The sequence below is a fragment of the Onychostoma macrolepis genome, chromosome 10, assembly GCF_012432095.1.
Source record: "Onychostoma macrolepis isolate SWU-2019 chromosome 10, ASM1243209v1, whole genome shotgun sequence".
Taxonomy (NCBI): domain Eukaryota; kingdom Metazoa; phylum Chordata; class Actinopteri; order Cypriniformes; family Cyprinidae; genus Onychostoma; species Onychostoma macrolepis.
This window is the reverse complement of record NC_081164.1, coordinates 5,875,012-5,896,572: the sequence shown is the minus strand read 5'-3', so window position 1 is coordinate 5,896,572 and position 21,561 is coordinate 5,875,012. Positions and strand designations below refer to the sequence as shown.

The window sequence follows — 21,561 nt, the reverse complement described above, 5'->3', positions numbered from 1 at the left end:
CTGAGATTTTCCTACAGAGGTTTTCAATTTGTGTTCTGCAACATAAATTACAAATCCATACCCAAAACACAAATTTTGAAGCAGTTATGTTCATTTTTGAAAACGTATGTTTTTAATAAGTAACTAGATAAGAACAAGTTACATTTGGGATACTCATTTCAACATGCTATGAATTGGGACAAACTAATTCTTCTTGATTACTCTTTAGGACAGATAGTATTCGAATTGGGACGCTGCATCTGTTTTATCATAGTGGCTGTGTTTATGCAACTGGCCCATGAACACCTTAGCAACTGTATAGCAACACCCTGGAAACCACCCAGAACAATTTAAGGGTGCTCTATGCAGTGTTGGGTAAGTTACTTTCAAAAAGTAATTAATTACAATTACTAATTACATCATCAATATTGTATTTAAATTACTTTACTGATTACTCTGTCTGAAAAGTAACTTAGTTACTCAATAAGTAACTTAATTATTCAAATCGCTAATTAGGCTACATCTTAAAATCCCTATAAACCTTAATAGAAATTAAACTGTTTATTCTTTCAATTTGAGTCAAACATAGAATAGTTTAGCCTTTTAGATTTAACACAACTTTAATACTTAAACATTTTTATAAAAAATGTTAACCTTCTTTGGTTAACAAATATAAATACTCTGCAAAATATCTGAATAACAAAAAAGCTTAAAAGTTAAACAATACATTTCAGTTTGGTAAGATGTTCAGGAAAAGCCCAAAATCCATTCAGGTTTATGTAAAAATAACACGTTAACTAATGTAGGTAATAATAAATTACAGAAATTATATTCTTTCTTTTTTTTCATTAAGTTAATTTAGAAAAACGTTTGGAGTATTTTTGTTCGTTAAATATAAATTTTATATAATGTATAACGACCAAGCGGCCAGCAGCATACAGTGAGCTGATCATAGCCTATGTTTGATCAATTTAGCCTTCTCAAATCATCTCGACTTGCCTAAAATAAAATCTATAGATATACTAAAACAGTTCAAGCATATAATAATGTTTAAACGTTAAACCTGCACTATAATAATAATGTGTGCTAGCCTATATCCAAGTTTGTGCGGAGAGTGGAAGCTAAAGCGCGCTCTGCAGGACATGGAGGCACCAGGGACATCACTTGCATTTTTTCAGTGGAAACAACTTAAAATAGCCTACGCTGTCATTTTTTTTTTTTTTCTGATAAAGGTAAGAGTAATACATCATTCGGAACTGTAAAGGGTCTACTAAAGTGTGCACTCACAATATTAACAAAAGGTTAAACAATGAAAACAAACACGATGCGCTTTCTGCCGTCTCGTCTTGAACTGGAGCGCTTCACTAAAACGAACCGAAGCTGAGCGAATACCTCACAGACATGATAAATATAGCTATAGAAAGCTTTAAATTATCACGTAACGAAAAAAAAAATCGAAAACAAAGTTTTATTATAATCTTAATCATAATCAATAAAGATGCATTTCTCTCTAAAGGCGCGTCTAATGAGGAGACGGCGAGTCAGGATCAGCAACTTCATCCTTGCGACATGGACTCAGAAAACATAGTTTATTAAATAATTCAAATATGTCCTTACTATTTCCCGCGGACACATTCATGGTCATGTTTGCTGGGGCTTTGCGGCAAGCTTCAGCCTATTGCGTGCATTTGAACGCAGAACTCTTCAGCTGCGCTGAAGTCACTTGCTCGCTGCTGCTGCGGGACACTAAACACCGTCGAGCCGCTCTCAGTCGCGGCAGCACGGTCTCGGCTATCTGGGACGGTTGGCAACCCTACTTATATGTATCTGAGTATTTAAGGTTTCTCTGTGAATCAGGAAATCTGAAAGTGAAACGAACCGGCGGCGGAGGGTTAACGCCGCTGCATTCAATTTTATCTTTAGATGGTAAATTTAGATTTCAAATTCAATATTGATTTTAGAACTGTTGAAATTATTTAGTGTATGTAACGCAAGTACTTTATAAGTAACTGTAATTAAATTACCTAAAAATGAACAGTAATCCCTTACTTTACTTTTTCAGTGGATAAGTATTTTAATTACAGTAACGCGTTACTTAGTAACGCATTACACCCAACACTGGCTCTATGTAATTTTGGCTGTACTAAAGCATGAAAATGCCAGAATATGTTTGCATATTTAGGAAACGTGCTAAGTTCACATACTTGTTTCTCTGAAAAACAATGCTACAGCCAGTTATTCTTCTTTGACATACCACAGGTTGCCAGCTGGTGGAAAACGCGGCATATTGCAGCCATGAAAGCCAGCAAACCATCTGGGTCAGATATCGCAGATTCTACCTGACCTTAAAAAGCCTTAGCATCCATATAAAAAGCTCTATGACCAGAGGAACATTCAAATGCGGATAAATCAACCCATCAACTGGTTTTCAGTGGCCCTCAGTCCTATTGCATGTCCTCAATCTGGCAACTTGCATGAGCGTTGAGCCTGAAGTAGGGGTGGGCGATATGGCAAAAATATAATATCACGATATTTTTAAGAAAAATCACGATTCACGATTTTATCACGATTCTTTGTCATGTTGGTTTTACTATTTTGCAAGTTGTCTGAGCATTACAGCCAAACTAATTTCCCTATTATAAAGACAAAACCTTTCAAGATAACAAAAATATTAAAAAAGAATGGCGGATATTTAGGCCAAAGTGGGCGAAGATAAAAATCTTTGTCATTATTTTATCTTTGTTATTAAAAAATGAGAACAAAGATACACATTACAAATACACATACTATACAAATAAAACAGTGTTTTATTTTCAGGTACAATAGGTGTATTTAGCAGGAGCACTCAATAAATTTAATCAACAAATATAAAAATAAAACACTATCTATATCGATTCCTATTAAATCAACTGTATTAACGTTTTTCAGTCAAGATGTACGGTGGCCGGGAAGTGCAAAACAACATTACAAAGTGTGAAACACTTTTACGAAGCTCGAGACAAATTTACATTTTGGAAAACATTTTTACCTATCATAAAACACAATTACATGGGGAAAACACTTTTACCAAGGACGAAACAAAGTTACATTTTAGAAAACAAATTAACAAGACGCAAAACGCTTTTACCAGTCCCGAAACAAATTTACAATCACAGATTCTTCACGGAAAGGGAATGTACCACACACCGGAAGTGACGCGGTGAAAGGTGTTGGTAAAAGTGTTTTGCGTCTTGTTAATTTGTTTTCTAAAATGTAAATTTGTTTCGTCCTTGGTAAAAGTGTTTTTCCCATGTAATTGTGTTTTATGATAGGTAAAAATGTTTTCCAAAATGTAAATTTGTCTCGAGCTTCGTAAAAGTGTTTCACACTTTGTAATGTTGTTTTGCACTTCCCGGCCACCGTAAAGATTAGTGAGTGATTTTTCTCTTTGTGTTTTGGTGTTTTATTAACATTGAAGGAATAATTAACCCCAAAATAAAAAGTGTTTTATATTTATACCATCATTTACTCACTCAAAAGTTTCTTTAAACCTGAATGAGTTTCTTCTGCTAAACATAAATGCTATTTTGAGGAACATGGAAAACCAAACAGTTGCTGGTCCCCAGTGACTTATTCCGTAGTATTTTTTTTCCTTCTATCAAAAGTCAATGTGGACCAGATACTATTTGGTTACCCACATTCTTCAAAATATCTTCTTTTGTGTTCAGCACAAGAAAGAAATTAATACAGGTTTGGGACAACATGCGAGTTAGTAAATAATGACAGAAATTAAATTTTAAGGTGAACTATCCCTTTAATGACAGTCGGCAGCATATTCAGTACTGCCCCTTTAAGACATGCACGCATCTAATATACAGAGGCACGCATCCGTTTTCTCTCAGCTGTTTACTTACTCATTTTAGACATAAGCAACAGAGTCTATACATAAACCTTGTGTGTTTTGACAGTATTAGTGCACAAGATAACTTAGTTCAGTAATCAGGCGCTTTTTGACAGGCTTCAGCACGCGCGCTTCGGGTGTACGGGCTCAGAAAAAGCGCACGTCAGACCGACGCGTGAATAAAACATTTAACCGGCAAGGCTTTAAAGCAGATCCGAATAATGTACAGTATATTGAGACGGAGGAATAAGAACTGCAGCTGATAGAATGTGTGCTGTAGCACGATACTACGATATTTCTTCAAAAGCAGATCGTGGAGACATTTTTATCGTCCACGAATTTGGACTGCAGTACCCATTTCAACCACTAGTATTACTAGGCCTTTAACAACTGCACACAGCAGCATCCTAAAAACCGTTCAGAACATTTAGCAGCTGCATAGCAATGCACTTGAAACCACAGGGAACACCTCAGCACCATGCGGGAGAGTTTTAGAAAGGCAAGCACTACTCACATTTTCCTCAGAAAATGTAAATCTATTTTATATTGTATGTATCATTGATAAAATGCTGTAGCACAGCTGAAAGGTGTTACACATAATTGAGTCTTCTTACTATATACATGTTGAGTCATGAACTCAGATGAGTCTAGCAGCTGTAGAGTTCCTGCAAACCTTTGATCTGCATGTTTCCCACAGTGCTCTGGCTAAATGAAGGATACATAAGGCATCTTGTGTGTGTGTGTGTGTGTGTGTGTGTGTGTGTGTGTGTGACTGGGGCCGGTTAGTGGTGCGTCTTTGCTGTGGGAAGACTGCTGGTGTGTAAATATGAAAAGAGTGTGTGAGCGTCTGCATGTGTACATGTGTCATGTCTGTTGGCAACTCAGGAAAGCAGTTTCAGACCGCTGAACAGGATCAAAGTGAGTCAGCTTAGACACAAGGGTTCACTTCTCCTTCCAGATACACACATGGTCACACATATACATTTTCACACACGCATTCAATCACACCCAGACTTTCCCACAGAGGCCCACGTCGAATGCACAGCTATGAACTGCAAAGCGCACACACACACACACACACACCCTTAAAGGTATAGTTCACACAAAAAACGAAATCTCTGTCATCATTCACTCAACCTCATGTCGTGCTAAACCTGTGACTTTCTTTCTTCTGTGGAACACAAAAGATGATTTTTTTTTAAGAATGTCACAGTGCTTTTTGTCTGTACATTGAAAGTCAAAGGGATCCTACGGAGCCCCAGACATGACATGCGGGAAAAATATTTATATCGTTGCCACGAATTAACAATTCATTCCCACGACTTACTAATACGTCAACATAATTTACTAATTTGTTACCGTGTTTTAAATACATTGTGCGCAATTTATAACTCGTTACCTCATTTTAAGAAAATTGTGAGCATGATTTACTAATTCCCTATTCGTTACCGTAAATCATGAGCCCAATTAACTATTTCATTGCCTCATTTTAAGTAAATCATGAGTACAATTTACTATTCATTACCTCATTTTAAGGTAAACCATGAGCACAGTTTACTAATTTGTTAACCTTGTCTTAAGTATATTGTGCACACAATTTACTAATTCGTTACATCATTTTAGTAAAATTGTATGTTTTACTAATTCCTGTCCACAATTTCATAAACTAATCATCCTTTTTGCGTAATGAGACGTAGGGTGTTCACAAATCATTCAACGAACAAAAAAACAGGGTCACAAATGAAAAGGCCTAAAAGGTGCTCACGATTTACTTAAAACAGGGAACAAATAGGTGAATTGTACAGACAATGTACTTAAAATGAGTTAACAAATTGGTAAATTGTGCGCATGATGTGCTTAAAACGAGGTAAAGAATTACTAAACCGTGCTCACAATTTACTTAAAACAAGGAGGCAAATTAGTAAACTGTGCTGATGTATTAGTAAGTAGCGGGAATAAATTTAATTTGTGGCCAAGGTATAAATATTTTTCCCACATGTCATATCTGGGGCTCCATAGTATCCAGTGTTGTTTTGGACTTTTATTGTATAGACAAAAACAATTAAAATATTCAAAATATCTTCTTTTTGTTCCACAGAAGAAATAAGACATGCGGGTTTGGAATGAAATGAGGTTGAGGTTTTTTGGATGAACTATTCCTTTGTCCCCTTCCAGTTCCCATATATTGTAATTGCATGGAAAAAAAAAGTGTTCAGAATTTCTTGTGTTCCACAGAAGAAACAAAGTCATGTGGGTTTGGAACAACATGATGGTGATTAAAGATGAAAGAATTTCATTTTAGAGTGAGCTAATTCTTTAAGCCAGTTTCACTATGTCAATACACACACAAACACTCATTGCAGAAAAACATGAACCACAAAGACCATGATTGAACAGAGATGAATTGCACCTTCTCTCTTTTCCATAGCAATTAAACGCAAATTTCAACCAAAAACATAGATCCCGGCTGCTTGGATTCCTTTCTCTGTGTCTCCTTACAGGCTCTGAGTTCAACTGTGACCACAGGAAGAGCAAAGGCACTGATTGGTCATTGAGGCTCCACTCATGCACATTTGTCAGCTGGGTTGTGTACATAATAAAGCCCTCAGCAGGTTAGAATTAACTTTGTCAAACACTTCCCTCGCATATGATCAAAGCTGTGCCCTCCTTCCTGCCTTGCTGTGTAGATTTGACCTTCCTTTCATTTGTGACTGCTTCTTTTATTAAACATTAAGTATTTTTTCTATGTTTATATATATCAGGTTTATCAGTAGTTGACCTAAAAGAGAAAACTGATGATAGATGCAGACATTTTACTCTAATGCCCCTTGCAACAATGCATACTTGTGTTGTGTTATGAATTGCATCTTGACATGTTTTGTAATATAATAACGTGTGAAATCGAGCTTGCATAGCTAGGAGCATCTGCATTCACATACTTACGTAGTGTATATTTCAAGACTTAAAGGGATAGTTGTGGGAAAAATGTCAACATTCATTCACCCTCAAGTCATTCCATAACACATATGACGTCAAATTAATGCATCTTTGAAACACAAATGAAGGTATTTTCAATGAAATCTGAAAGCATTCTATCCCTCCATTGAAAGTCTATTCAGCCAAAATTTTGACACTTTCACAAATCATGAGTCTTCTGAAGAGACATCACCATCACTGTATATGAACAGATTTAATTTAGGCTTTTATTCATATAGAAACATTGATCAACACAAATACATTTAACACATCAAATACGATAAACAGAAGTTCAACCGAACTTGCTTGACATGCAGGAACCTCATTATTTCTTGCACCTCATTCGAGCATGCTTGAACCTCTGTTTACTGTATTTGATGAGCTCTATGTATATGCGTTGATCAATGTGCATACGTGAATACAACTTTTGGTGGAATATACTTTAAATGGAGGGACATTTGTGTTTCAAAATGAGCAAAAGTCTTATGGTTTGGAATGACTTGAGGGTGAGTAAAAGATGACAAACAAAAAAGGTCCTAGGACATATACTGGGGTACACCTATCTATCACCATCCATTAATAATACATACTTTCAGTAAAAACCAAAGTGAAGAATGAACCCTAAATAGGTAAAACAGCCAGTGTAGAGGCTGTTTTTACTCTTCTCTGTCCCCATTCGGTCTACCCTTGTTGATCCCAACCCCCACTCCTCTCTCCCACCCAGACATCTCTCTCCCTCTGTCTTGGGCTGTATGGGGCAGCAGAGAGAAGGGGAGATGACAATGGAGAGAAAAGAGGGTTGCAGTTTGGGGGTCTACTGAATAGTCCCATTCAGCCTGCCCAGTCAAACAGAAACGCATCTCCCCACTCACTTACAACCCATAGTTTCACTGCAAACAACCAGGGCTTTATTCCCCAAAATCACTCGCCAGCGCACACACTCACACTTGTGTAGCCCAAAAGGAGTGACGGCATGGCCCGACATACATACATACACGCACTCGCCCACAATCAATAGGAGGAGCACTGGGGTGACATACATAGCGTGTACTTAGCTACAATGTGCAGCAGGAGTGGAATTGGTGAGCGAGATCTAAAGTGCTCTCCTGCACTCTAGTGCTGTGTCGACATGTACACGGTCACATAGAATGAGCACAGAATCAATAGCAGACATGAGAGTGTTGACGTGGTGGTCAAGAGGTTTGTGGCGAGCTGTTGTTTTCAAATGCAGTTGATGCTTTCAAAACCAAAGATCTAGAATAGTTGTCTGCGACAAAAAACCTTTTGCTGATAGAACTGCACTGTTGGCCGCAAGTTGCTTGAAGTCAGCATGAAATGGAAACTCACCCACTGTATTTTTTAAATGCATGTTATTGATCTTTTTGTTGAATGCTTCATCCATGTAGGTTTCTTTATTATTTATTTATTTGTTTTGAACTTGTAATTCTGATTAAAATATCTGGATCTTCCAGTGAAACTTCTCTCTAATGTTGGACTTCTCCAATTGTTTAGTCCACTTCACCCCTTTCTTATAATCGACTGCAAGCTTGCATTCAGAGTCGCCTCCATCCAATCAACAACCGATGGATTGAACCAAGCCCCCGCCCTACATTCCTCTCTTCCAATAATCTGTTTTGCTCGGATGTATGTCACAAAATGGAAGAAAAGATCTGTATCTACTTACATAGCAACTTTAAGGATATACTTTGGGATGGTTTCTGAAATCCGAAAGTTAATGCAGCATGTTGCACTTATATCAGTTCATTCACAATGGATGCTTTCTAGAATGTGCAGGTTTTTTTCCTCATTTATTCATTTGCCAGATGAAAATTGTAGTTTGTATTGTTTAGAAAAGTAAAAGCACACCTCTTCTCAAAGAATCACATGATTTGAGGTATTATTCATGTTACAGCTTGTCAAGACAAACTGCTTCTTTACAGTATAAAATAAAGCTATTCAAATTGAGGCTGTCACTCTATCTGTAGGATAAACACTTTTGTTGTGAAACAAAAAAGGTCCTAGGACATAGCCTATACCTGGGGTACATCTAACACCTTCCATTTATAATGCACATTAGCCTATGGGTGGTGGATTTTTCCTCATTTTATCGTTTCCCAGGTGAAAGTTGCAATTTGTTTTGCTTAGAAAAGAAAAACCACATCTCAGAAGCGTTAACCTTCAGTGAGCTCTGATTTCTGAAATCTAAAGTTCTCCTTACAAAGATAAACCAGACATGGACAGCAGTCGCATCAGAGCGTCCAGCTGGGTAAGGTCAGTGCCCTCTGGTTACAGAGACCTGAACATGTGTAGAGAGGAGAAAGTCTGACCCCACTGCTCGCACCCGGCTCCTTAACCTCAGCTCTATGTGTGTGTGTGTGTGTGCAGGGGAGCGCCCTGCCCTTGAAGCCTGTTGCACGAATGCGTCGCTGACCAGACATGCCCTCCTAAACACACACTCACACACCCACACCCTCCCTCTTTATGGTCTGTTCAGGAATGAGGCAAACAGCAGCGAATGAGACGCACAATAGCAGAACAAAAGGTGCAGGCAGCAGGAGGGTACAGCGATGTGACAGGGCGAGGGCTGTATGTACGTATGCGTGTGCGCGCGAGTGTTAATGCGCGTATGCTCCATATGGGCACTCCCTCGCGCAAAAAGGCAGATGTCACATGGGTGGCCCCGCCCTGCAGGCCATTGGGTCACGCCGCTCGGGGACACGTCTAAATAGCTGAGCAGGAGCGAGGAGGACGGGGCCTCTCCCCAGCTGCCTGCTCCATATACACATAACCATATTCATGCACCCTCTCCCATGCACCAAAGCGCCCGTGTTCCCCTCCTGCTTTGTTAGTGCTCTTTTTTTACGTGTCTGTTTACTTCTCCACACTGATTTCTGCCCGAATGTCCATGCTTACTGTGCACACACTTCTCTCTTTTTCATGCATGGTATGGACATCACACTACATTTCTGTGCAGTTTATTTGAAGTTTGTGGTAGTTGAAATTGTTTATTGTCATTCCAGTGACATAAAAGTTACAGTAAAACAGTACAGTAAAACAGCAAAATGCTGTTATAGTGCATGCTTAAAAACTAATTTTCCAAAAGGGGGGTTTTGCAGGAATGCCACAGAAGAACCATTTTCAGTTCCCCAAAGAAACTTTCAGTGAACAGTTCTTAGAAGAAACATGTTATTCTTAGTGTGAAGAACATTTGATTGGAAACGTAGATGCCGTAGATGCAACTACGGTGTCAAATTTATTTTTAACAGTGTATAAAGCGAAATGTTGTTTGACCAGAACTTTGCAAATTATACAGACACAAACAAATCACTATAAACAATAAAAACATTAAAAGAACACATTGTAAACAGATGAATATGAATTTTCATTCTGTTTCATTTTGACAGTTGACACACATCTGAAAGCAACACTATTAAGGCTTGAAATCAAAATCAGTGCACAACTATATGTAGCTTATGGCTTGTTTTTTTTTTCTCCATAAAGTCACTTATAAATATAGACAACTGTAGGTTTTTTGGAATTATTTACAGTTTGTAAGTTTGGCCACTTCATTGTTATTTAGTGAGCTGATGTTTCTCACTGTTGCAAGTAATTTGTTTCAGGCTTGTTTTGTCAGGCTAGATTGATTATTGTTATAGGAAGATCTGCTGTCACTGATAAAGATGCACTTTTTATGTCTGTTTGCAACATTCTGCAGTTTGCAGTACTTGAAAGTGAGTTTAATTGGGCATAGGCTCATTTTTATGCACTTCAGAGCCCTGCACATAGTTATAGTTAAGGAACAGTAGTGGATAATTAACTGCTGTTTCTAGCCAGAATCAATATGTGGCTTGGATGATATTCAGGCCTTGGATTGGGAAATCCAGTTTTAGTAGTTACAGTAAAAGGAGAGATGCTACATAAAAACTGAAGGCCAACACACGTGTTAAGTTAACCTATGCCTGAAGAAGGACAGGAATACCGTTACTTTTCTCAGTCTTTACATTTTTATATGGTTGTTTAGTGATATTTCTCAGCTCTTCCACCTCAGTTTGTTATGAAGACACGGAGTCATCCTGATGATTCCCTGTCATTTCCCCATCTCTCTATTCCTGAGGTTCATTAGCATAGCAGCTGCTGAGTGCAGGGTGTGTGAGGTGGAGACGGCTGGTGTGTGTGTGTGTGTGTGAGTATGTTTTGGAGGGGGTGAGTGTAGGGGGGATCTAATCAATGGTGGTCCGTCTGGGAGCTGAATAGCGATGAAGCAGAATCCAGCAGGCTGGACAAAAAAAAGAGGAGAGCGTAGAATAGAGCGAGAGAATGAATGCGCTTGTCACTGTGTGCTTGAAAAAGCACAGAGCGGAGCGAAAGAATGAAAGAGAGTTCAAACAGGAGAGGAGGGTAAGGAAGGACAGGCCTAGCCACCTGTCTCATTCTCTCTATATCTTTCCTCTCGCTTTTCACTATGAGAGAACTCTGTTTTACATGTTTAACAACATGCATTATAATGTGGGTTTCTCATATTGAATAAAAGTGAGCAGTTTGCGTTGACAGTGTTCAAGATCACTTATGTTTTAAATAAAGATATAGTCAGTCTAGTTAACATACTAATACTGACTAAAATCTTTTTTCTTTTTTAAATGACATTGTAATTTGGACAGTGATTGCACTTAAAATGTTTGACAGAGAGTACTTCCATCTACAAAGACAAAAAATTATTCTTGATATTTCATGGCAAATAAGAGAGAAAATGGGTCTGCACTCAATATATAATTTAGAATTAATTGTGATCTATTATGAATTATATAATATTGATTAAAAAAGTTAGTTTAGTTTCATGTAAGTTCATTTTATTTTTTTATGTAATAATTATTCTTTATTATATTAGAATTAATATATTAATTGTAATATTTAAATGTATGTAATATTAATAGCTATTAATCGAGTGTTTATAATTTTAAAAAGTTAGTTTATCTCATTGTAAGTGTCATGTAAATTTATTTTATGTAATGATTATTCATTATTATAATTATTTATATATTATTGATATATAATTTAGAATTAATATATTAATTGTAATATTTAAATGTATATAACATTGATTAATCAAGTGTTCATTATTTTTTCGTTTCATGTAAATTAATTTTAATTATTATATGTCATAATTATTCATTATTATATTGCTAATTTGATGTCAAACTGACATATAAAAATGCTCAACAAAAATAAACACTAAACTCCTCACATCTTTAACACTACAGCTCATTTGCCAGCAGCAGATGAGTGCATTAATTGGATTATACTGTGTTTGAAAGGAACTTTTCCTGGTAAAAATTGTGGTCATGACTAAGCCATTGCAACAATAATTCATCTTCACTCCCTTCTGGCTATAATGTTCCTCTCCTTCTGAGAATCTGCAACAATTTTCATGGCCGCAAACACGTTTTTCTCTGCATGTGTGTACTTGCACCAGGGCGCGCAATGTTGTGGGGCCTTTTTGGAACTACATGCACAAGTATGCATAACTGCTGACAAGAATCTGTCCGTGCAAAGAGGTCGTTTTTGATCTCTGGAACACTGAAGGTATGGGAAAACGAAACATTCCAGTGCACCGAACTACAAACAAAAGAGGACAAACCTCCAAGCCTCCACTTCACATTCTCTGAGCTAGAAGAGGAGCGTGTTTCCTTCTTGCTCTCAAGTACATTCACAAAATTCTTTTTCACATTGTTGGGTTTACACATCCCTCCCTCTCTAGCAGGCGGTGGGGGAAGGCTAGTGCGCAGAGCGACGGGACTCTGTTAAAATCATTTCCAAATTCCTGCAATGATGTGTGTCGGGACTGAGGCACATGAAGAATCTATTAGGGGGCCTCTCTATTGCACTCTGGGAAGGTGGCCAACTCAGCCGCCGGACAATGGAAATCCAGCTCAACAATAACATCCTGCCCGGGGGATGGAGGGGGGCATGGAGGGGGGTGGAAACAGAGAAGGATGCCATTGAGGTCACAGTCTTCTAGTGAGGGTTGTCTTCAAAAGCATGCAGTAAACTCTTGTCTACCTGCAGCAAACAGCAAGCACTTGCTTGGTTCGGATTACAGTTGCAATAAAAGTGGCCTCTGGACAATGTCAGATAAAGTTCTTGACTCATTTGTGAATTTCAAAAACACACATGACTCTGGACATTCCACCAATAAATCAGAGCAGGAACCGAAATTAGGTACAACTCTTGTTTCATGAACGCATGAAATGCAGCAAACATGACTTGATTTCTCATGTATATCTGCCAATGTTTCAGAGTTGGCGTCCAATAGAAACTGAGGTGGAATGGAATCAGAATATGAAGAATTAAAGTGCTCAGATGTGTTTTTTTTTTTTTAATGTATGAAGAAACGCTTCGAGTCTCCCACAGAACAGAAGGGCAGAGAGCTGCTCCATGCACAGAGTTGTAACATAAAACCCACACAAACACACAGGGAGGGGATCTGTCTTTAAAACAAAATTACCCACAACCCCCTGCACTCCTTTATCCAGCATATGAAAGGACTAGGCCAAATGAATGACAAAAAGGAGAGAATGGAAACTGGGGTCAGGTTGGCCCAGAGAGGAGGCCCAAATTCTTCCTCTGAGATAGAAAGAAACGTTCACAGCCACACATTGAGGAAGGTTTAATTATTTCTTTACTGGCTTGAACACACACACATACATAAAAATATTACAGCACTCATATTCTCACCACACATGAATCACAGTGTTACAAATGTTCAAAAAATTACAAACAAAACGGACACACGAACAGAGAAAAAAAAAAAAAGAAGAAAAGCTGAAGTCAACACAAAAGAACATTCGCATCACTCGCTGGAGACACAAGATGAAAAATAACTTGGTCCACAAAAACAACAACAAAAAAGAAAAGAAAAAAAGAATAAAATACAACAGCACTTTTACTCATTCATATACACCTATCCAGTCATTTAACCCCCATGTCATAAATGTTATGACAAATGGTGGGGTAAAACAACTATACATCGTGCAATTTATTTTTGTTACAATGATCTTACCATCACAAGTATTATTCCCCTTTATTAACATCAGGAGGAGAGCACTTCAAATAAGAAAGTGCTCTGAGATATCAGAGTCTATATATCCATATATATACTATATATGTATACACATACACCCGATCACAGAGATACAAACATCTTTGCAAACGTAATGTTATACAATGTAACGCACAAACAGAGACAATATAACCTGGAGCTTTTTTTTTTATACAATAGTATTTTGTTGTGTTCCTTTTTTCTATTTAGAAAAAATAAAATGTTGACCTGAAGTCAACGAATTAACAACAGTCATCAGTGCAATATTTTCAACAAGAGTAAAAATATCAAGTTTAAGACAAGCGATGCATATTTGTTCTGCCTATACCAATCGAATAGATGATCGTGAGAATCACATCGGTTGCATCTCCAGGTACGAGGAGTTCCCGGTTGGTTAACCAGGTTGAGCGATGGGGGCTGGAAACAACAGCAACACCACTGAACTGTGGCAAGACATGAGTACAATCACACACGCTCACACAACTGCATGGGGCTTCTCGCAAAAACAACGACAAAAAAATGATATATCTAACTGATACTTGTCCTCATTCACTCACCGTTGGCCATTGTATCAAGAAAAAAATTACATAAAAGCAGCATTGAAACAAACATCAGGTGCCATGACTCTTAAAGGCGGCAGGCAGTCTTTTTTTGAACGAATCTGTCGATGTTTCCTGCAACAGAAGTCATAGTCTTCTTCTCAATGTTCATATAGTCCTGCTCAGTAGTAACTATTGGTAAGCCTTAGCTCCTGCAGTTACCCGACCAGGCACTAGGGGGCGTAAAAGGCTCCACATTTATGTGCAACAAAACTCCCTGCATTTAATAGTCATGCAATGCATTTCACTTTTTGTAACTACAAAAGAAACGAAAAATGACAATGCCAAAATGAAGCAAACGGCTGAAATAAAACCTACATATATATATAATCGTCTCAACCACGCTTGGCGAAAGAAAAAAAAAATGTTTCGAATAACCAATGGATCTTAATTTTGGTTCAAGGAGATAAATTGTCCCGAGTGAAGATTGTAAAACGAGGATGGCAGTAAGAAAACATCAAGTAAAATGACCCGGACAGGGCCTACTGATTCTGTTGACTGAAAAACGAGCACTAGTGGGTAACTGAGCACACTTAAGGAGAAGGCTTGAGAAAGAGAGCATATGATATTCGAATACTTTCAAGTCGAGGTAGCTGATGCAGAGAACCAGGATAAAAGTAGAAGGGGACGCATTTTTCCCGGGAAAAAAAGTGTACACGTGGGGGGCCGTGGCGCGGAATCTCCACACGGGACAGTTTAGCCTGTAACGAGTCCAAAGCAGCTTTAGGTCACCCTACATACTTTTACACTTAGGCTATAGTCTTAAAAATAACCACAACATAATTTAAATGCATCATCTCAATGTACCTTCATAAATAAAAAGACAAACCCAGCCTGTATTCACAGTGATGACCAGGGTGTTAATTCAAAATACTGAAAGAAGATTATAAAGTGTGTCCCAAAGGCGACTTTCCTGACGTTTTGATACAAAAAAAACAAAAACAAGCGAAAGCAGCGGTTTTTAGTAACACGTTAACCATAGACATGGGTCGCACTGGCCTGAAAGCTGTGTGGAAGCCGTCTGCTAGGTGAAGGCAGCGCGCAATAGACTACTTTTACAGAGAAACAACACAGTAAAGCTATGTGTACAGTACTTAGGAATAAGTCACTTGTTATTTTGAGGACATATTTAAGCACTGGTCACCAATGCCACACGATTTGATTGATGAAACGACTTACGGTTCGTATTAAAAGACAGTGTTTAGCCAAAACAGAGGATGGCCTTCGTTCTGGAGTTCTCCTCTTGCAACTATTCCAGCATTCAGCCACAGCATCAAGTGCCATCTCGATTTCTCCAGGTCAACAGGTCAAGCCCTGGTAAAGCCACACAGTCCAGATCTGATGACTTAAACATTCAATAAAAAGCTATAGTACCAACGCACATCCCAAACAGCATGCGTTTCAGTTTCTCTCATCGCCAGATCTGACACGGGAAAGAAAAAGGCTACAGCCCTCATTTGGTTTTAAGGTACAAGGGAACTCGAGCTTGGCAGATCACAACGCTAGAATGAAACGAGCCCGGACTTTCCGCGTGCTTCTACCGTATCACCGCGCGCCGGAGGAGTACTTTGCCTTGGTGATGAGGTATAACACGATGTCTTGGTGTCCTCCGAAAGCGGCGATGTGCAACGCGCTCCAGCCCTCCCGGTTCGCCAGCCGTATATCGGCTCCGAATTTCACCAGCAGTTTAACGAGCTCCAGATTCCCGTCGATGACCGACTGATGCAGCGCCGTCTGTCCCTCGGGGCCAAACGAATTAACGTTAAACTCGCAGTTGGTCATGTTCTGCAGCAGTGAATGGAGCTCCTTGGTGTTGCCTTTCTTCACCGCCTCCTGGAAGACTCTCTGCGGCGCCGAGCACGTCGATATATCCGCCTGGCTCATGATGCTCTCCGCCGCCTTTACAGTCTCTAGTACTGGGATATATTCGCGGCTTGACTGGACTAAAACCAGCTTAGGCGAGAGAGACTAGAAATAAGACGAGCGTATATCCCAAAAAGGACAAGTAAACGACACACTTGGTGTGCAAATGCAGTCGGTGGCTATATATCCAAAGACCTAGCGAGAAAGTTCAATCATCCACAAAAGCGTAAGTCTCCGTGTGTGTAAGTGTCTCTCAGTAGCAGCACCAGGTTATGGCAGAATATGGAGTTATTTAGTTTGGGAAAGGAGGCGTGTGAACGGCGGTATCTCCGGTTAAGCGCGTCGAGGGCCGTTAGCTTTTAGAGACGTCTGAGGTAACGTTAATTTACCTCAGGAAATGCGTCTCTCGCGTCCCGCGGTGGTTTATTTGGCAAGGGTGACTGAAATAAACAGAGAAACTGTTAAAACCACTATTTCACGCTGTCGAGTAGCGGCTTCTTAACGTGAACGAGTAAAGATGTACTTACTCTTGACGTTTGGACGGGAAGAAGTGACTCAAAAACTGACGCTTGCCCGCTGCTGTTTGTCCGTCGCGCGGTCCCGGTGATTCTCTGCCCAGAGCTGCGTTGCCAGGGGGATATTTTAGACGAACTAGTTTGCATAACAATATGTCTCTATAGAATCAAGTATTGTGGAATGGGAGGGCTGGGCGACGCTGATTGGCTGCGGAGTCGGCTTGGGGGCGTGACCAAGCGGGGGCGTGGCCCAGTACCCAGTACCCAAACATCCCACAGTAATAAGACGACTGCGTTATTATGCGTTAATATGCTCTTCGGCGAACCAAATGGTACAGATTCGAGAGGAAAAAAAATTTTATAAACAAACACATGAAAGATGGACCTAAGATAACAGAAAAGCTTGGGTTGCGTTTTTATTCAGAAACTGATCAAAATTTCGTTCCACAAAAATGTGACCCTGGTCCACAAAACCTATCATAAGGGTAATTATTTTGAAATTGAGATTTATATAAGAATAAATAAGCTTTCCAATGGTGTATGGTTTGTTAAGACAGGACAATATTTGGCTGAGATAGGACCTACAGCTATCTGAAAATCTGGAATTTGAGGATGCAAAAAAAAAAAAAAAAAAATCGAAATATTGAGAAAATCGCCTTTAAAGTTGTCCAAATGAAGTTCTAAGCAATGCATATTACTAATCAAAAATTAAGTTTTGATATATTTATGGTATGAAATTTACAAAATATCTTTATGGATCATGATCTTTACTTAATATCCTAATGATTTTTGGCATAAAAGAAAAATCGATCATTTTGACCCATACAATGTATTTTTGGCTATTGCTACAAATATACCCCAGCGACTTAAGACTGGTTTTGTGGTCCAAGGTCACAAACATACTTGCTATTTTGCCATCATAAACGCAATCAGCAGGCAGTTTGGGATCTTATATCTAAGTCCAGTTCGCACTGTACAGGAAATTATCTATTAACAAAAAATAAATATAATAATTATTATTATTATTATTTCTCTTTTATTCATTTATTTGTAGATTGTCCATTCAATGTTATAGTTCAATTTCCTACCTGTCTACACCAAATGGCAATAATGACTTCTTTATTGACGTTACTTAAAAATGACACGAAACACCTTTCTCTGAACCATTATAGACTTTAGGACTTGTGAAGCAGCCATTCCAGCTGTTTTAAGGCAATAACAAAGACTGTGCGACTTCCTGAGCGCGTCAACAGAGCCGTGCGTCGCGCTCGGCGTCAAGCATGCGCTCTGAAGTCAAAGCTGGATGTGCGCATGCGCGGGGCAGGAAGCGGAGTGACACGCATAGCAGCTGTACCGTGGGAACCGGACGAATGCAATTTCTGCGCAGCGCACTCGCCTTTCCTCACACGCCGCAGTTTGGCGTGGAAAGCCACACACACGCTGTATACTGTGCAGCCGTTTGCTCCGTTTGTACAGACGCTTGTATCATTTGATCTTCCAAACTGTTGTTTCACTTTATACTAAGCGTACCGCTTCGTACGTTATAAACTGCACGTAGCCTACTTTTTTGGGGGCAGTGAAGTGACTTTTGCATATGATCCGGACGTTTGGAGACGCGTTGAAAAGCTCTTAAAAACTACAATTTGACATTTAAATGAACAAATACCCGAGACTAGAGCCATTTAATCACACATTCAACGACAACAGCAACCAAGATTTCGTTTGTTACATTATTGTCATTTATTTCCACAGTTCCTAAATAGGCTACTGCAGTTTTAAGATACATATTTTAGACAGTCAATTCTAAACAGGTTTCTGAGTGAAATTATATTCTCAACTCTACCTGTAGCCTATCAGGCTATTGTATTATTCTACCTACATATTAAAGACACATACGATTAAATATCTCTGCATAACTGGTTTGTTTAACCTCTGGCAAAAGTACTCAGATATTCACTTGCTGTCAAATGAAATGTAATAAATAAAAGTGTGTCAGTATATATAGCCCAAGGGTCTGCAAGAACTATAAATGTAAAATTGTGTCAAACAAAATTACAATGTAAAATTAAGAAAGTCAAATTAAAGTGTGCAAAGTATGCATCGTAATGCAAGTAAACATGTTCTGGCTTTAAATGCAACACTCAGTTTTATACCATAGGCTATGTGTAAAAAGGGTCTCTGCTCGGTTTATGGGATATTGCTCAGTCTTTTTCCAAAAATTAAAAACTGAGGGTAAAATTTCACCTCCGCTTTTGAGAAGTTCACTAATCCTTGGTTATGTGTCGGCTGTCAAGTTCTCATGTTAACATTCTTTTTGTACATGAAACTTAACACTCAAAAATAAACCATGAGAAACCAGACTTCACACATATAAACACTGGGTTAACATGTGGAAGTAATAACATTATTAATTATTTGTAGTACCTTATCCTAACATGTCTTTTCTCCTCTAACATATCTCCTTCTTTAATATCTCCTGCTGGGTCTGCATGTGTGAATACTGAATTTCAGGCATTCTGTTTTTTGAGACGGACCAGATTTCAGTTCGCTCACAAATTATATTTCGACTGACTAAAGCATAAAGCTGTTTTCTTCCCCGTGCAAAACGTTCCCATCATTTGAAAGAATGAAGCGAGGTGCACTTGTGAGGTATTTGACCATGTGTGAAACAGAAGTGTTCTTTAAGACCTGCCAGGGTAGGGCTAAAATATCTCAGCACATCTGTTGGCTAATCAGAAAGATGTGTCCGTGCGCTGGCCTTTTGGAAAATATTTGTTGAGAAAACGGAGGGCCTCTCCCAGTGGCTGCTTATCACTGAATGCGGGAATTTGCACAATTTCTGGTAATTAGATTTATCTGCATGGCCCCACAAAGTTTACACTTAAAGGGATACTTCACCCAAATATGAAATTTTTGTTTTGTTCCAAACGTGTATAGCTTTTTTTTTCCTGCTGAACACAAAAGATATATTGAAGAATGTCAGTTTTGGTTCCCATTGACTTCCACTGCCTGGACAAAAAATATAATGGAAGTCAAAGGGAACCGAAACTGTTTGCTTACTAACATTCTTCAGAATATCTTTTGTGTTACACAGAAAAATGGCATTTTATGTGTCTACTGAGGGAGAAAAAAAATGCTTGTGCCATCTTTAAAAGCCTAAAAAGTTACATTTTTATTGCATTTTATCTTTTTATTTTAGCTGATAAATCAGTAGATACTGTTCAAAACGAAGACAAAAAGTCCTGTGCCACTTTTGGTTGTCATACATTAGTGGACCATGTGCATATTAATTTGATAAAGTACTCCTGTGGTTAGCCTGATAGGACACCTGTGTGAACTTGAGAACTGATTCATAAAAATCACAACACTGACTCAGAAAACTGAGAAATGTTTCTGAGAAAAGCAACATTTGAGAACAGATGACACTTTGTATCTAATGCGATAATTCAGATTTTTTTAAATGAAGTGTTTTGGGGTTCACATGGTTTCTGCAGGTTTTTGGAACTTTTAAAAAAAGAAAAAGAAAAATTAAGTAATAAATTGAATAGAACAATATGCCTATTTTCTCTAAATGTACAAAATACAACTTCCAACAGATCTCTATTACGGATTGAATAACACTGTTCAAAACCTTCTGGTCACACTGCAAAAGAAGTGTTCACGTTTCACGCGCAAACGTTTGCATTTACTTGAGAAGCAAAATGACAAGTTGGTGAGAAATGTATCAAAAAGAAGTGAGTTTATGATCAAAACAAGAATAAATATCTGCCAATAAGCTCAGAAAAATCAACTTAATTCAATGGAAAAACAAGTTTTCATTTCACAATAACAGATGTTTGTTCTTGTTTTAAGCATTAACTCGCTTCATTCAGTTTGCATCTCAAGTAAACGTTTCTTGATTTAAGGATGTTTAGATATTTGTACTGGAAAAAAACAACAACTTTCATTTCATGACTATAAATTTAAAAGGATAATTCACCCAAAAATGAAAATTCTGTCATTGATTACTCACCCTCATGTCGTTCCAAACTGGTAAGACCTTTGTTCATCTTCAGAATACAAATTAAGATATTTCTGATGAAATCCGAGAGCTTTCTGACCCTCTGTAGACAGCAACGCAACTGTAATGTTCCCAGGTCCAGAAACGTAGAAAAGACATCGGTAAAATAGTCCATGTGACAATCAGGGGTTCAACCGTAATTTTACTAAGCTACCAGAATACTTTTTGTGCAAACAAAATAATAATTTATTCAACAATTCGTCTCCCCGAGTTATCGTCTTCCGCCATTTTGGGACGTAACGTAATCAGCGCTGTTTACGTTCTAGACAGCGCGCGCACGCTGAAAGTAAACGGCGCTGATCACGTTGATTACATTCTGTGGTACTCTCCAAAATGGCGGAAGACGGTAACTCGGGGAGAAGAATTGCTGAATAAATTATGTTATTATTGTTTCTTTGCGCACAAAAAGTATTCTCCTAGCTTTGTAAAATTGCAGCTGAACCCCTGATTGTCACATGGACTATTTTACCGATGTCTTTGCTACATTTCTGGACCTGGGAACATTACAGTTGCATAATTGCTGTCTACAGAGGGTCAGAGAGTTTTTGGGTGAACTAACCCTTAAAGGCTTTCTGTTGTGAATTAAGACCTTT

General features: G+C 38.5%; 1 protein-coding gene across 1 annotated transcript; it reads right to left on the bottom strand.

Moving 5' to 3' along the window:
• Window positions 1-13,493: 13,493 nt before the first annotated feature.
• Window positions 13,494-17,074, bottom strand: nrarpa (NOTCH regulated ankyrin repeat protein a). Its single transcript, XM_058789023.1, has 2 exons — window positions 16,921-17,074; window positions 13,494-16,833 (listed from the first exon to the last, which is right to left on the bottom strand). The coding sequence occupies exon 2, from the start codon at window positions 16,412-16,414 to the stop codon at window positions 16,076-16,078; it is 339 nt and encodes a 112-aa protein (XP_058645006.1). The 5' UTR covers window positions 16,415-16,833; window positions 16,921-17,074; the 3' UTR covers window positions 13,494-16,075.
• Between the last annotated feature and the right edge of the window lie 4,487 nt (window positions 17,075-21,561).

Coding starts and splice junctions, on each gene's coding strand:
- nrarpa (XM_058789023.1), bottom strand. CDS start 16,414: ATGAGCCAGGCGGATATATCGACGTGCTCGGCGCCGCAGAGAGTCTTC.